Consider the following 18208-nt stretch of genomic DNA (forward strand, 5'->3'; position numbering starts at 1 on the left):
GCATGGTGATTGTTTCAAATTACCTATTAATTTGCTCACTCAAATTTCATTGAAACTGCTCAGCAATTATCAGTAGTCCCGAAAGAATACAGAAAGATTGCACTTCAAACACAGTGACTCTGTTCCTTAACCTTGTTCAACTTATGACCAGTAACAGCCATTAGAATGATTACACAGATAACTAAAGTCCGTTAAACACTAGTTCTACTGGTTACATCACATCTGATGATTTGTGCCTTGATGTTATTTTATTCTGAATCTCTTAATATTTGACAAAAATGCAAGTAACAGATATTGAATTTCTCATTAAAGAAAATCATTTCCACGTAATGGAACAAGGGTACTGCATGGAAGCAAGGCGTTCACAACATTAATCCAGTAAATTGCACTCTCCTCTTCTGCATGGTTCACAGAACTGGGCACAGTAGCCCCACTGTGGGTGAATTAGTTCTTACTAAATGTGTATCTTGATTTGCTCTTGCAGACATTATACCTGTTGTGAAAGCCAGAAATCCATGTTTATTTTAAAACAGAAATTGTTTTCTTTCAATGATTTATGCACATCTCTTGGCAACAGATTTCACTGCTCCGATATCCGCTATTTCCTCATCTTCATTATGCTAGTAAAATGTAACAATTTATAGTTTCTGTTTTTTTAATGCCATATATCCCACTATTCTCTTCATTGCCTTTACTCTGGGAGGGAGCAGTGGACAAACAAATCATTCAGAATTCTTGCACCCGACTTAGTGATTTTTGTGGTAAAATTTAAAGACTTTTAGCAAAACAAAATAGGAAGGAAATTTCAAAAATGCTCAGTGTGTTACTATAGTGTGACCAGAATTTGTAACCTTCTAAATTGCATTTTGATTCACAACCTTTTAAAATGTGTTGAAATTGGAGTGGAAATGAACAAGGCTAGGATGTAAAGCTATATGCAACATAAAAAGGAACCATTTTCTAAACAGAAACACCACAACACACAGAGCGAACTTCCGTATAGAACTTTATCTGTTATTGTTGTACTTAACGAGATCCTGACTGGTGACAGTTTGATAGCACTGTATTCTTGTGTGGATTAAATGAACAATGCCCCTCCTAAACTTTTTATTTAAATAATACAATGTACAAAGTTCCTGCAATTCAAATACATTAAAAATATTAAATCAGCAGAATATTCTGGGAACAGTAGTATTCTATGGGAAAGTACTATCCTTCATTATTATAAATGGGAAGACTACCATCCTTGCTTAAGTATTAACTTGTGGAAGGATGGCTAATAATAACAATTCATCACACCATGGATAAGGATAATTGACAAGTTCGTTTTATAGAATCATTTGCAGTGCACTACCAGAAATTTATTGTTTTGTAGAGGGTGTACAACTTTTGCAATTACTTCTTCAAACCCGGAAACATTGAAAAAGGGGTCCTCTGGCAATCAAAACTCCATCTGAGGAATCTGCAATGCATGTTTTACACATTTCCCCTTTGTTGCTGTACTTTGGCATGGAACCATTACTGACTTACAAGTAGGAAGGAATTTGACAAATCAAGTTATGGCAACTGATTAATTTAATTCTTCATAACATGGGGTTTTAAGAATTTTAAAATCAGAATTTCTGGATTGTATTCTGTGATGCAGCAAGTCCAATGTTAATGGCTGAATGCATCCAATTTTCATAGGAGTTTTCACTGGCATTTTTAAATTGGATTCAGTCCACAAAAATAGCTGTTGTTTTATCCACATTGCAAAAGCTGAATATATGAACACAAAGAGGACACCAAAACATTTCCATGAAGAGCTGTTGTGAATTGAAAAATAAGGAAATTGAAAAGTAATTAATGGAAATAGTTCATATAACATAAAAGAACCTTCATTTAATTTTATCCTTTTTACAACCAAGTTATAATCAATCGCTATAATTGAAGTTATTTTACCTCTATAGGCAGAACACTGCACATGACATTGTTCAATATAGAACAGCCACTGTAGTCTAAAGTGGTTGAGATTATCAAATGGGACCTCTGACCAACAACCTATCTCCATTTCTTCAGACTTACCCCCCAGTACTGCCAACAACTTAACCATAACAGTGAACAGTTAGATTTTGATTAATAACTTGTTAACTTTTTCTTTTACATGCACCAAGGGCCACAATGTAAAAGTATTTCCTAAATATTTCAGCTACAGAATGGAAGTTAATTTTTGCTGTCAAGCTGGTGATGTGAGTGATATTTCAAACAATTGTCACAGGGTCACCTTAAGGATCATGTTCATTTCTTTGTTTAAAAAGCTAATCACAAATACGTGTGACGTTTTCATACAATCTTATACACAATTAAAGAAAATCTGAAAATCTACATGAATGAAAAACATGATGTTAATCATCCCATATGTTGTATTAATTTAAACACTGACTCTTGCTGGTCTATTCTTCTAAAATTCTGGAAAAATATTTCAGGCAACAGAAAAAAAATCTTAAGCTTTGTCAGCTAAACGGTACCAGTTATCAACAAAAATGCCACTATTGTGAGAAGGCGAGGTATATAATCACTGCTGTTCGTTCTGTAGATTTTTCCCCCAAAGACAAAAGAATCTTGTATGTTGGCAGATGATCTGAAATGACAGTGCAGCTAGACATTCCTCTGTGACAATTCTGGTTAAAAAAAAACGTGGAGATTCACAGAAAGCTCAACAGATGAATTTCACAAAAAGTTGATGAGATGCTTTTGCAAGCCTGAAACCCCAGTTTTGTTTCAATTTCTTGTTTACAACTTGCTGGCTCTTCACCCCAAGTATTCGCCTGAACATGCAAGTGACAGTAGAAATCGTTATTTTGAGTTCCTGGTTGCAAAGATAATCTCGACTTGCAGAAGAACTAGTGGTAGTAGTAGTAAGGGTTGGACTGGCTCACGCCTCCTGCAAGATTAAAAATATCCAAAAGCAAAATATAAGAAATCGAAGCCAAACATATTTGGTTTAACAGAAAATTTACAACAATGTAGTTGAATGTAGTTTCAATAGTGTCAGCCTCTTCTATGAGGCATAAAAGCTGTCCATGTGCAAGACTAGAATCTGTATGGTTATAACAACAATGCCCTATTTACTTGTTTCTGTACAGTTTAGTTAAGGGAAGGAATGGAATAGCATGCTGCTTAGAGGGAGAGGCACTAGGCAGCAATCAGGGTCAGGACAGATGAACAGTGCAAAACTCTTACTGCCAGCTTGATCAATACCATCTAAATCAGAACAGACTGAGGGAAACAAAACTGGAACAAGTTAGCAATAAAAGTACTAGAAATGCACAGGCAAGCCAGTATCAGAGAGCCTCAAAGTTCTGAATTTGCAGACTCCTAACTCCTGATGGATTTTTAGAGCATTTCATCAATTGTATGTTATAGTTCTGCTAGGGGAAATGGAAGGAAGCAAAAATTCAGAGAATTTCACAGTGGGATTAAGAATCATCTGTCTTTATTTTGTCTCATTTTAAAAAGTCTCTTCTAGAATGCTACCTCACCTCCAATCATGAAATACAGTGGATTATGGTTAATTAGGACGTATTGAGACCAGTACATTTTGGCGGCTGTCCCAATTAGCTGAAGTTTCATGGAAATTGTTAAAAAGATATAAAAAAGACAAACTACCATTTAACGGAATAACAAATTGTGTATTTAAATGAAATACAGAAAAAATTAGAACACCACCAGTGCTATGACAGTACTATGAAATTGTGTATCAGTTCCTAATAGTTATCGACGGAGGAAATGATTCAGTGTATGCTGACGTGTTCTTCTGTAAATGAACAAAATCAGTGCAAACACCTAGCATACATAGTGGACTACTTTCAATCAGTGCTTTTAACAATCACATTCTCCAAATTTTAATTTTAATTGTAACATTCAAGATGATTGTCGATACCTTCAAATTCTTTGTAGCTCCTTACTTGATGAAGTTGTGAAATAGTTTCATTTTCACTCCCAGCCATTTCTGGCCTCTCCGAGCCTTCATGCTTAAAACCACAGTGAGCAAAACCTAAATAGCCTTACTGCTTATTTCTCGCCAACTATCAGTGACAAAAATCATTGCATTTTGAACACAAACACGCAAGTGACGCTACTTAAAATAGCTCGCTCTTAGTGTAGCGTCCAACGGTCGCATAATGTGCACGTGACTGACACATGTTAGAAAATATTCGATAACAGTCACCTGCCCCAATTAAGCATCATAATGAATAAATGAAGGTGATCCCAGCTATTTTCTGGATTTGTTTCGTTCTTTAGCAGTTGTCCAAATTAACCTGAATCCACTTCTCTGACCTAGTGAATATGTAATAGTTGTAACTTGCTCTGTATTCACATTAAAAAAAACAAAAATTAAACAATATGTATTTCTACAATCACTACCAGGGCCCTTGAACAAAAATGTTATCTTTCCACATGTGTGCACATTTCTGATTAGCTGTCAAAACAACACTCACCTTGTCTGCTGTTAGGACTGTTCTTCATTGCTGGCACTGGGGGTTCGGCTCCTGATTTGGCTCCGCAACTGTTCAATTAGCTCTGGGTTTTGCTGTTGCATCTGCTGTGCAAACTGCTGCCCTCTGTGTTTAAACAGAAATAAAACTAGTCATAACAGAAATGAGGCATGAATTTCATGGCATTCCACCGCCTCATGCTCCTGCAATCAAAGCACTTTCCATTAAGAAAACTGGCAGTAGGGGTAGTATCCCCAATTTTCTGTCATACAGTATTGTAATTTTGCATGAATATCTCACAAACAGTAAAATCAGCAAAGCTGAATTTACATTGTTTAAACATAAGTTACTCAAGCCAGTAATGGAGCATAATAGTACCTGAACATGGTAATTAGCCCAAAAGCCAAAGGAAGTTGCAATCTCAGTAACTAAAAGGGGACTTCACGGAAAACATACAGGATTCTGAATGATCCTGACATGGTGGATGTGGAAATGTTTCCTCCCCTGGGAAAATCTCGAACTAAGGGTCACTGTTAAAAAGTCAACCTAAGAAAGGGATGAGGTGAACCATGCTCATCTTTAGAACTCTCTTGAAAGTTGGAGGTGGAAAGGAAAGTTTTTAAATATTTTAAGGGAGAGGTAGAAAGAAACTTGGTTAGGGACAGTGTTGAAAAGTTATCATGTGTCAACAGAAAAAGAGTCAACTCCCTTATAAATTGAATTGACCTTATTACTTACATCCCTCAAATACATGAGTGAAAATTTTTACGTTATGTCTCCATTCAAATGTGCAATTATAGTAACTTATAGTAAATATTATGTACAACAGGATAGTCAATGTAACATAGAAATACAGTAGAGTCAGCATGAATTAAGCAGTCTGATGGCCTGCTGACCCGGAGTTTGTTGGTCCTGGCTTTTATGCTGCGGTACTGTCATGGTTACATCAGCCCTGATCTTACTAAATGGTGCAGTAGGTGTGTGAGGTTAATGCATCTATTCCTACTCCTAAATCTACATTCATATAAAATTTATTCTACAATTAGCATTTTACTAACTACAACACCACAAAATCTTATAGGTTTAAAAAACTCTTATATTTATAGTGAATCCTTCAAATCTTTGGATCAGTCCAAATCACTTCATATTTAATTAAATAATGACTACATTAAAAATAAGAGAACAATGTCGCCAACATTTGTAAAGCAATTTTCCTAGAAACAGATAAATGAAATTTTATTGTCACTGGTTTTATGCAATGCTCACCAGGAGACCTACCAAATAGTTTTGAGATAAACATCATGCCCTGCTGAGGTGGCGTGGAGAAGGGCAGATTGTATTTTGGCCCAGTAATTGTGTAGTATAGCAATGAAGTGTCTGAGCAGATTCACATGCATTGGTATTGGAGATCAATGACTCAAGCTCCACAGAATTTACTTTATTTGCTTTAAGCCCCGTAATATATCAGAGAAAAGGCATCAAAATATTGACTAGGGTGCACAGAAGATGGTCATTATGTAGAGAGAACACTCACGCTTGGATGAGGCCTGCAATATCATTGGCTCCTGTTCCAGGACCTCCTGCACTTCCTCCTACTGGACCATAAGATCCAGACATCATTCCAGAAACTCTATCCAAGAGAAAAAGAAACAAAATTCAGTAAAGAAACCCTGAAATTCAAACAAAGAAACAAATAATTGAAATACTGGTACTTACAATTGCTGTACTTGTGAATTCTGCATTAGATTAGATGCCTAAAATAGAAAATCAGTGAGAAAAGCTGTTCGTTAGAGTGTGTTTTGTTTGTACACAATTAGCTCCTTTTACATTTCTAGAATTAAAAAAATACATGTTAAATTGCTAATTATTGTTTATTGCAAGATGCAAATCTCATGCAGAAATAAAGAATTCAATGTGAAACACAATACTCTCATAAGTATGGAATAGCTTTCCAAATAGCCATTGGAGACAATACTGGTTCTACCGTCAGAAGAAGGAATCATACAGATTCTCCATCTCAGTCAAATGGAAGACGGATGAAGTGCTTGTCACAGCACAGCTGTAGGAGTCAGGCTATGATTAGCTTAAATGACACCTTAAGGTAGAACAAATTGCAGAAAAATGAAGCCAAAATAATAAAAAAGGAGCAAGTGAAAGAGACTATACAATATTACCATATTCATGAAGCCTGGATTATTCAGTAAACCTGCCAGATCAAATCCACCGCTGCTGCCTGTCTGGGGAGAAAGAACAAATACTCTGAGCTATAGATTAAAGGCTTCTTTTTGTCAGGAGGGGTCATCACTAAGAAAGCACGTGTACCTAAGGAACTTCATTTACATGTAATTATCTAAAGCTAGAGCACAAGAATACCAACTGTTATAAGCTCTGCCTGTATCCAAAAAAAAATTAGGACTGGAATATTGCAGCCAAATAAAGGTACAGATTGACATACAGAATTCAGAATATAGAAAAAGATGTTGCTCTAACTGGTGTAACATACTGTATACCTGGTGCAATTTTATGAATGCAATAGAAATACTTTGGACATTTGATTAGAGTCCTATTTAATTAATTTTGTGTTTAGCAGCAAGTCCTAAAATATGTTGGACTTCCAGTCAAGATGGTACCGAGCTGCGGTCTCCATCGAGGTTGTGCCTCAGATTTAGCAGACTTAGTTTTTTTTCTGTGTTCATATGGTTGTTTTTTGGGGACAGAAAAGGGAGTTAGAGGTCTGTTTAGGGTTTAGGAACAGGGATATGGAGGAGTTAAAGTTAGGCCTCCACTCTGTGCTCAAAGCCCAGCGACAAAGACATCTGTGGATGCCAAGTTGGTGGGTCACTCTTGTGTTCCGTGTTGTTCTGTTGTTGAGCATTGAGGACATGCTATGTTGGTGTCAAAATATGTAGCGATACTTGCAGACATTCCACCATGCAAAGACTCATTTCAGGGAGGTCTCAACCTCATAGCAGTCTGTGTCAATTAATTTGTTAATTTTGCAAGACTTCAGATTCACAAGTGTTTTCTGAGACAGCTGACTTCTGAATTTTGTCTTAATGTGACACACCACGCTGAATGCCCTTTCTACATCACAATTAGAGTTTGGCAGCACCAAAAGCAGCTTCATCAACTGGCAGAGCTCTTTGAATCTCTACTGCCCTGTGCTCACAGATTTTACCTTGGACAGCTTTTCCCAGAACTCATCAACTGGCAAACTTTTGTAGTTTGGCACCAGTCCTTCTAGGTTAGTTGAGACATAATCCAGGATTCACCTCAACATGTTTTTTTACAGTCATTTAACCCACCATGGGCAATAGAAAAGTCACTGTTGCAAACAGTGCAGTGCGCAACAGTGTCATTATTTTTGACCCCTATTACGCAGGGGTACAATTTAGTGTAATCTGGGGTGAAGTACGTTTTTATATTTTCTTTTTTTGGAACACTCTGCCATGGCGCTGCAGGACACTAAACTGAACTGATGGACAATGAAAGAGAGAGCGAGGTCAACTGTAAAGCCCACCCACACAGAAAACTGATAGGTCTACTTAGCACAAAGAGAGATCAATCAGGATGCTCTCTCTGTCACTCTCTTGCTACGTCTGTCATTCACTCTCTGTCTCTGTCTCTCTCAAAAAAATCGATTTCTGGGATATTGTATATAACTTGCGGGCGTCAGGGAGCTGCTATCAATATGCAGGAGACTCCCGGAACTTCTGGGAAAGGTGGGATGTCTGTACTTGCAGGCTGTCCTCAACACATCCTTAGGTTCTGATTAACATAAACAATATGTTTCACTGTATGCTTCAATGTACATGCGATAAATAAATTAATCTAAATGCTAGAATATTGCATAAAGCAGAAAAACACATGCTACAATGAATTTCTAGGAGTTGCAGGTGAAGGCAAACGATAATAAAATAGCACAATAGGGTAAAACATCCCAAAAAGTAACCAAAAGTTTGATAGCAGATGGAAAACAAATAGGGAAGCACATTAAGATTTCAGGGCGATTCAGAGGGTAGATGCTGTGAGCGGTTTTCCTTGGCTGCACTGTCTTAGACGGGTGGCATGGTGTCAGAATTAGAGTGACCCATCTAGGACAAAGCCATGGAGAAATTTTTTCACTTACGAAAGTTGAACCTTCTTGGAATTTACTACTCCAAGACTGTGGATACTTGCATCAGTATATATCAACACTGGAAATCAACAGTACTTTGGACATTAAAGGGATGCAAGGATTTGGAGAAAGGGTGGAAACAGTATAAACCTCAATCATAAACTTACTAACGCACCACAATGACTACATCTACACCTACTTATATTTTATGGGTTTTGAGTTAGAGGAAAGATAAAACAACTTAAGGAGAAAATTCCTGAGGGTCAGAGATTAAAAAGCTCTGCCAATGGTAAGCCATAATCAAAACTATTAAATCCCTAAAAACTCTGAATATTTTGAAATAAAATATAGAGACTGTGCTAGTTAATTCTTGCCTGCTATAGCCTATAATGTACAGTGAAAATTATTATATACAGTAGGTCGCAAAGAGTAAATCATTCAAGCTTATGTTTAAAGAACACAAGCCATCTCCTGCCCTCGTTTTATTATTCATTTAGAAACAAAATAAACTGTAAAAGCTATTATTCTGAAATTAAAAACAGTAAATGAGGGGTGTGGGTGGAAACGGGTTAATGATCATGACATTCAGGCAAAGATTCATTCAATCTTAAATGTTCACAGATGCTACTTGACCAGCTAAGTACCTCCAATATTTTCTGTTTTTTACCCATATTCATTTTTCGTTTATCCAACAAGTTTTATAGTCACAAATCCATCTTCCTCAACAACTCCAGGGTAATTAGCTTCAAGATAACAAGAATAATAAGCTCTCTTTCTGTAAAGAAATTTCTCTTAAATCTTTATTTGAGCTACTATTGGTCATCACATATCCATGCTGTCTTCATAAGGAATCTGTCAATAGACAATAGGTGCAGGAGTAGGCCATTCGGCCCTTCAAGCCAGCACCGCCATTCACTGTGATCATGGCTGATCATCCACAATCAGTATCCAGTTCCTGCCTTATCCTCATAACCTTTGATTCTGCTATCTTTAAGAGCTCTGTCAGGTGGAAAAGTTCCCCTAAACCTGGCAAAAATTATAACCTTAACCAAGTCATTTGGGACAACTTATCAATAATGGCAAAATGATTAGCTAGCAGCAAACATGCAAACTCTAAGTGAACCCTTTCAGGGGAAAAGTCCTCTCAAACAGAACATTCTCTAATATTCTCAAACAGAAGTAATTTAAAAATAGATAAGAGGAATGTCTTTTTTTTACACCTGAACCCATTCTTCAAATGCTCTCATTTTATAGAATTGCTGGATATAGTTTTGTACAACATTACGACAACTAAAGAGCCTTCCAAATTTAGATAAAACATTGCTTTTATGTGATCTTTACAAAGTCGTGTAACACGTGCAAACATTTATTTCAGTACTTACTGGACTTGGTGCATCCTTAATCTTCTGTTCTGCTACACTGAGGTTTGCTTTGTATGATTCATTGTCAGGATCCAACTCCAGAGCCTTTTTATAGTAATTAACTGCCTCACTGTATTTATTTAGACTGGCCAAGGCCAACCTGAAATGAATCAAATCAATTCTACTTAGGAACACATTTAGCATCTTTTAAATAAGGTGCAACCTCTGAAGAACATTAGAGAAAAGTAAAATGTAATTAATTACATTTTAGGTAATCTAAGACATTACACAGAGTTAAAGAGCATTTGAGTGTGCGTGGTGCTTTGTCAACCTGACCACTTTAGACACTATAGAATTCACCGCAGAGTATATCGGTGCAAGGTCTAACTGTGATAAATAACCAATTAACATGTTTTTTTTTCTGAGGTGTTACTCAAAGGAAAAGCATTAGCCAGAACTCCAGAAATGTCTAATATTCAAGATGTACCATGAGATCATTTGCTTCATCAAATAGGTGAAGCAAAAGGTCTCAGTTTAATAACATACCAACTCCTACGTGAGGAGCAACTTGGATGCACTCCAATTTCCCCACTGTCACAACAGGTCAACAGCAGATCCATTTCATTGACTCTTCCCTAAGCCTTTGAACATCTGGACAGTGAAGATACATACAGCAGGATGTTCTTTATCGACTATAGCTCTGTATTCAAAGTAAATTTATTATTAAGGTACATATAATGTCACCATTTACAACCCCGAGATTAATTTTCTTGCAAGCTTAGTCTATAAATCTATAGAATAATAACCATAACAGAATCAACGAAAGACCACAGCAACTTGGGCATTCAACTACTGTGCAAAAGACAACAGACTGTGCAAATAGAAAAATTAAGAAGTACAGGTATGCATCGCTTAAAGTCCACGATACATTCTGTGAAATCGGACATTGTGCGAACACCATATTATATACTTAGCAAACCTATATGGAGTACTGTAGTGTACCTGTATTGACTAAATAGCCAAGAACTTACACTAAAACTGTATACTGTACACTATACACATAACGCTACTACACTCAAGAGACACGCGATACATGAGATTGGTTACGTCTGCTACGTCACGTTCTCCGATCGGGACTACGGACGTATATGCGATCGGACGTCGTCCGAATGGACGTTAAGCGGCGCACACCTGTAATAATAATAAATAAGTCAGCAACAAATATTGAGAACGTGAGATGAAGGGTCCTTGAAAGTGAGTATTTGGTTGGGAACATTTCAGTGATGTGGCTAGTGAGTTGAACACCATCATCCCCTCAATACTAATCAATGAGCTCCAAGACATGGGCCTCAGTACCTCCTTGTGCAAATGGATCCTCAATTTCCTCATCTGCAGATAGCAGTCAGTTCAAATTGGCAATATCTCCTCAACAATTACCATTAGTCAACACATGTGCACTACAAGGCTGTGTGCTCGGACCCTTGCTCATTCACTTTATAGTTATGTCTCTGAGGTCAAGTACAGCTCCTATACCATATTTAAGTTTGATGATGACACCACTGCTGTTGGCTGAATCAAAAGTGGCAATTAAGCAACATATAACATTGAAAATCTGGCTGAATGGTACCACAAAAACAACCTCTCATTCAACATCAGTAAAACCAAAGAGCTGATTATTGACTACAGGAGGAAGGAGCTGGAGATCCATGAGTCAGATCTCATCTGGAGATCAGAGGTGGAAAGGGTCAGTAACTTTAAATTCCTCTGCATTATTTCAAAGGGATCTGTCCTGGGTTGAGCACTTAAGTGCCATTTTAAAGAACGCACCGACAGCACCTCTGTATTCTTAGAAGTTAGCAAAGATTTGACATGACATCTAAAACTCCGACAAACTTTTAAAGATGCACAGTGCAGAGTATACTGACTGGTTGCGTCATGGCCTGGTATGGAAACATAGCACAGTACATCACAGGTAAAGCCCTCCCCACCCCTGAGCAAATCTATAAAGATCACTGTCACAGGAAAGCAGCATCCATCATCAACCACAACCCCCCACCCCACCGCCCATCATTCAGGCCATTCTCTTTTCATTGCTGCCATCAGGAAGGATGTACAGGAGTCTTATGTCCCACACAACCAGGTTCAGGAACAGTTATTACCCCTCAACCATCAGGCTCCTATACTGGAGCGGATAACTTCGCTCACCCTAGCACTGAGATCCAAACTGATTCCACAATCTATGGAACCTTCAAGTCCTGTTCTCAATATTACTTATAACCTATTTGTCTATTATCTTATTTTTCTTTTTGTATTTGTACAATTTGTTGTCTTTTGCACAAGGTCTCCAACCTTTACAAGCTCTCAACTGAGAACAATGATGATTATTGCAGCTTTGGTAAGAACAAGCACTGAAGTAGAAATATTCTAAATTAAAACATTTTCTAGTTTAGGGAATGCATTTTATTGAAGTATTACATTCAGTGAATATGATGAGGTCTTCTCTACCTGAAGAAATAAAATGCAAATTCCTGAAACATCTCTACTCATTCTGCAAGAATGACTGCAATCTTCCAGCCTCTTGTCATTTGAACACCATTGTATTTCCATTCTCTTCTCTGAAACTTCAGCCTCTCACATTGTTCTATTAATGCTCAACAGAACTACAAAGAAAAACACCTCTTCTTTCATTTGGGTATGTTATAGCCCATGGTAATTAATAATGAATTAAAGAATTTCAAATTATCTTGTTCATCCTCTCCACATATAGTACCCTTGATTTTCTTTTCATTTTCACATGTAACTATTTCCATGACAACTTAAATATTCACCCTGTTGGAATCTCTATCCTCCCCCTTGGGCAATATCAGAAAGAGTGCTCCTTGTTAGATTCAGAGGACAACCATTTGATTTAGCAATTATACAGGTATATGCACCAACAACAGATGGAACAAATGAGGATATAAATAAATTCTATGAAGAGCTTGAACAAGCAAAGAAAGGATGCAAATCTCGAGACACTGTTATTGTCATGGGAGATCTAAATGCTAAGGTAGAACAAGGTGCTGATGGAAATACCATAGGAAAATTTGGACTAGGGGAAAGAAATGAAAGAGGTGAGAAATGGGTAGAATGGTGCAAGATGAATAATCAGGTCATTTTGAATACCTACTTTAAAAACCATCCAAGACGCTTGTGGACCTGGAAAATTTCAGGTGATAACACTAGAAATCAAACTGACTTTATTACTATAAACCAAAGATTTAGAAACCCAGTGACTCAATGCAAAACATATCCAGGTGCAGACTGTAATAGTGACCATAACCCAGTAGTATGTCATGTAAAAGTAAAACTTAAAAAACCAAAGAAGCAAAAACCTGAACAATCCCTTGACTACTTGCAATTAATTAAAGAAGAAAACTTAAGACAAAAATTTACAATTGAAGTAAGGAATGGATTTCAAAGTCTAGAAATAGAATCTGTTGAAGATGATAGCAATCATGTAGAAATGAAATTTAACTCTCCAAAGGATGCCTTGGTAGAATCAGCAAAGTCAGTGATCCCTAAAAAAGAAAAAAAGCACAAAGAATAAATGGATGACAGATGAAATCAAAGACCTAATGGAAGAAAGGAGATGGAAGAAAGCAAATCCTATAGAATATAAGTCCTTAGATAAAAAAGTTAAAAGCTTATGTCAACAAGCCAAAGAAGAATGGTTAAACCAGGAATGTGAGCAAATAGAAAGAATTACTGATCCAAAAAGGTTACATCAACAAATCAAGAATACCACTGGTAAAAAGTTCCTCTGTTCTTCAGGTGGATGTTTGAAAGCAAAGGAATTGTTTGAAGACGATAGAGGTGAAAAACCAGAAATTAAGAACAACATTGAATGTCCAAGTATTTTAAAATCTGAAGTTCATAATGCAATAAATAAGATGAAGAAAGGAAAGGCATCAGGTCATGATGCATTAGTAATAGAACAAATTATTGCCCTTGAAGACTATGGAATTGAAAAACCTACTGATTTAATCAATGACATTTATGAGACTGGAATAATACCAGAAGAGATGAAAAAATCAGTATTTATCACTCTTCCTAAGAAACCTGGAGCAATGAAATGTGAATTATATAGGACCATAAGTTTAATGAGTTATATCACCAAGATACTTCTAAGAATTTTGATGACAAGAGCTAAAGGTAAGATACAAGCTGAAAAAGGTAAAGAACAATATGGCTTTGTGAAAGACAAAGGTACAAGAAACGCAATATTGATGTTAAGGATACTATCAAAATGAGCTATTCAAGTGCAAAAAGATTTGTTTGTTTTATTGACTACACAAAAGCATTTGATAAAGTGAAGCACAATAAGTTATTTGAAATATTACAGAAAACTCTAGATCTAGATTCGAAAGACCTCCGCCTAATCAGAAATCTGTACTGAGAACAAACTGCCGCTATAAGAATAGACGGAGAAGTGAGTCAGTTTACAAAAATCAAGAGAGGTGTTAGACAAGGGTGTGTTTTCTCCCCTGATTTATTTAATGTGTACAGTGAAACAATATTACAAAAAATAAGAGACATCTTGGGAATCAAAGTTGGCGGTGAAAACATCAATAATTTCAGATATGCAGATGACACTGTGTTAATTGCAAGTACAGAGGAAGAACTACAAAACTTAATTGATATAATTGTTGAAGAAAGTGCAAAAATGGGTCCATCCATCAATTGCAAAAAGACAGAATGTATGGTGATATCCAAAAAGAAGGAGAATCCTATCTGCAGGCTCAGAATAAACGGAGAAGACATAAAACAAGTACAGAACTTTTGCTACTTAGGAAGCTGGGTGACATCAGATGGCAGGCGCGACTTGGACTTCAAAAGAAGAATAGGGATGGCAAAAGACACCTTCACAAGAATGAAGAGTATACTGACCAATACTAAACTAGGCATGACAACCCACCTCAGAGTACTGAAATGTTACGTTTATCTAGTTACGTTATATGGCTCAGAATGTTGGACAATATCTAGTAACATGAGGAAACGAATTGTAGCAGCAGAGATGTGGTTTTTGAGGAGGATGCAAAAAATATCATGGAGAAAACGAATATCTAACGAGAATGTCATGAACAGAGCAAACACAAAAAGAGAAATAATGTATGAGATCATGAAAAGGCAACAGAACTTCATTGGACATGTGATTAGGAAAGAAGAGTTAGAATGCACGGTAATTATGGGAAAGATTGAAGGGAAGAAAGCAAGAGGAAGGCAAAGACAAATGATGGAGACAGCAGCCAGAGAACTGGAAATGAATACCAATGAATTGATCCACTTGACCCGAAACAGGAGTGTGTGGGCCATGGCAGTCAAAGCCCCAACTGGGCACGGCACCTGATGATGATGATCCCCCCTCCTCTGAAACTTCAAACACGCTTGCTTTTTCACTTCCTCAGTCTTGGCGAAAGGATCAAAAAAAATGAAGTCTAATTACATTACTTGATCTGATGAGCACTTCCAGCATTTACAGCTTATTCCGACAAATAGAAATATTCCTAGCTTGGCAACATCATTGTCCCAAACAAAATCTTTATCTGAATGGGCATCTCTACAGGAAGCCTGAAAGCAAATGCCAGCAGTCATTGGGATTAAAACTAGAATTTTGCTGTCCAATAAATATCATCTATCTGCTTGTTTATTTGACTGCAGAACTCTCACATAGCAAAGCTACTTAAAAATCCCTGTATTGTAACTTCTCCCTTGACCTTGAGAATTTATCTTTAAATAGCTACATGATGTAAAAGTAGGCTTTTGACATTGCTGAAGCTGCCTGGGAGAAACATTACAGTATGAGAAATCACAATTTGACGTTTTTCTTAAGTAGATGAGAGACATTTTTAACATAAAACCTTATCCTGATATTTATTAACCCAATCAAGTTAAATCTTATTTGAAGTGCTGGGGACTATAAATATGATTAATTGGGATGGGATGTTAATTCCATGATGCTGAGTCCAGACAGCTAAAAGCATGGCTACCAAAGTAAATAAAGATAGATGTGATGACAGGGAAACTGATTAAACAAGTTCAGAATCAAGAGATAAAGGAATATTTGGATGTATGGCTAGAGGAGATTCCAGTTCAAAAAAGAGAGGGCACAATCACTGAATAATTTAAACAAATACAGATGTTCAATATGAGGTGCTGGAGCAAATGAGAACATACGAGGAATGATGAGCAAGACTTTTTGATGAATTGACATGTAGCATAAGTGAAAGATAAGAAGCAGGCCAATTCAGACAGCACGTTAAGATGAGTTATGATAAAACAAAATCAAAAATAAGTTTATCATAACTGGTTTTCTACTTTGGTTCATTGACCTGAAACATTAATTCCCTGTCTCCCTGGCTAATGTTGCCTGATCTGGTGAGAAATCTGAGCATTTAGTTCATCAGAATAACCTTGTCTTCAGCTTAAGTGATTTACATTATGGGCAGGCTAAAGGGCTACGCTTATGGTGGTAAAAGTCAACTGCCTGAGAAATGACAACAGTCAAAAACCTGGAGATATGCACAACCTGCTTCAACCCATTAGAATGAGCTGGAAGAAATTATTAGCTTATTCACAACTAGATATCAGTTCTTTATATTTCTATTCATTCACAATATATGGTCATCAAAGGGTAACAAAGGCTGAAATTTCCAGCTGTGAACCAGATGCATTTTTATATACAGTAAAACCACCAACACTAGCTTTTTAATCCCAGATTTATTTTTTTTTAACTCACCCAATCCATGGAGGATTTCGAGCTCGTCTCTCTAGATTAATGACCCAGGCCTCTGAATGTTAGTAATTTTAGCACCCTGTTACAATATGCTTTAGTGAAAAGAGAATCAAGGCTATCTGAGTTGAGTACTAGTGCAAAGAAAAACCTTCCTTCAGACATAACCAGTTGCAGCAATTACTGATTTGCATGATGTTGAAGCAGTAAAGTAACAAACCCATTGATCATCTTTAATCATTGATTGCTGAAATTAGTGGGAGATGTTGGATTATTTACAAGGGTTGGTGATAATACTAACATGCAACTATTACTTTTTATTCCATACTCTGCTTTTATACTGGTTACATTATTATCCTTACAGATACTATTGAATAGAAAATAATTTTGGATTTAGATAGTGCTGTAGTACTTCACAGTAGAGGAATAAGTGCTGGACAGTAAAAGGAAAATAAAAGAGTAAACAAAATTCACCAGAACAAAATTTCTGATAGCATGCGTCCAGAAAAGTACCATTGCTATTTACTGCTGCTGACTGGTTAACCAGCTACCATCCCCATGCAGTAACATGCATATACACACATGCACAATTACAATAAAAATCTTCACCAAATTTTGTGACTAAAATCACAAGAATCAATGTAAGACATAATTCACAAACATCAGTACTGATTAAATCTGTGTATTGCTTCAATAGCTAAAGGGACAAATGACTTCCTACACACAATCTTCAATATCTCAAATAATTAATGGCTTTGATCCCTGTTAAGTGGCAATTTTTCTAATATCAATCAGCAAGATGCTGAGTCATAAGGTTTTGTATTAGCCACGTAGGATTCCTATTAGTTTCCTTGCCAGCTAATACAAAAGACAGCTTACAAGAATGATCTCAATTATGCCTTAAGATGCTCTCTCACACTTGGTCAAGTAACATTCAATATTTAGATTGATCAATGAAATTCCACTTGAGAATAATGTGCCCACAATTACCCTTTGTAAAGACATTTAGCTAACAACTTCAAGAAGCAGAGGAAAGAAAAGTGTTAAAATAAATATAAAATTCTCTTCACCCCATTCTGCCGTAGGCTTTGCTGTAGCATGGGTCAAATGCTATTGCCTTTTCACAGTCTTGTACTGCTCCACTGTAGTTTCCTAATTTACTGTATGCTGCTGCCCTGCAAAAGAACAGACCAGATGAAGGTGAAAAGCAGTTAATATTTTAGAAGTCAACTTGGTATAATGCATTGCACTCTGCTGCAGTAAAGTACATCGGAGATATCAGTGCTATCTTAGGCCGCAAATTAGTCATATAATTTCAGTTATAACTCAATTACTCAACATTAGGATAGAACACTACAGCACTGGAACAGATCCTTTGAGCCAGTGTGGTGCTAAATGAATTAAGTTAATGACACCTGATTAAACAGATCCCTTTGCCTGCACATAGTTTGTATTCTGTCATTCTTTGTATATTCTTGTG

At 36.7% G+C, this 18208-nt stretch overlaps 1 protein-coding gene across 1 annotated transcript in view; it reads right to left on the reverse strand.

Moving 5' to 3' along the window:
- Positions 1 to 219: 219 nt before the first annotated feature.
- The window catches only part of LOC134337565 (small glutamine-rich tetratricopeptide repeat-containing protein alpha-like), a 52646-nt gene continuing 34657 nt past the window's right edge, over positions 220 to 18208 (reverse strand). Inside the window, exons 6-12 of the mRNA XM_063032695.1 lie at positions 17799 to 17903; positions 9978 to 10116; positions 6653 to 6715; positions 6195 to 6232; positions 6013 to 6108; positions 4482 to 4604; positions 220 to 2923 (exon numbers count right to left, since the gene is read on the reverse strand). Of these exons, the coding sequence (XP_062888765.1) occupies positions 4493 to 4604; positions 6013 to 6108; positions 6195 to 6232; positions 6653 to 6715; positions 9978 to 10116; positions 17799 to 17903 (553 nt within the window). The 3' untranslated portion in view covers positions 220 to 2923; positions 4482 to 4492. The remainder of the gene's footprint in view (positions 2924 to 4481; positions 4605 to 6012; positions 6109 to 6194; positions 6233 to 6652; positions 6716 to 9977; positions 10117 to 17798; positions 17904 to 18208) is intronic.

Source organism: Mobula hypostoma, chromosome 24 (genome assembly GCF_963921235.1).
Source record: "Mobula hypostoma chromosome 24, sMobHyp1.1, whole genome shotgun sequence".
NCBI lineage: Eukaryota > Metazoa > Chordata > Chondrichthyes > Myliobatiformes > Myliobatidae > Mobula > Mobula hypostoma.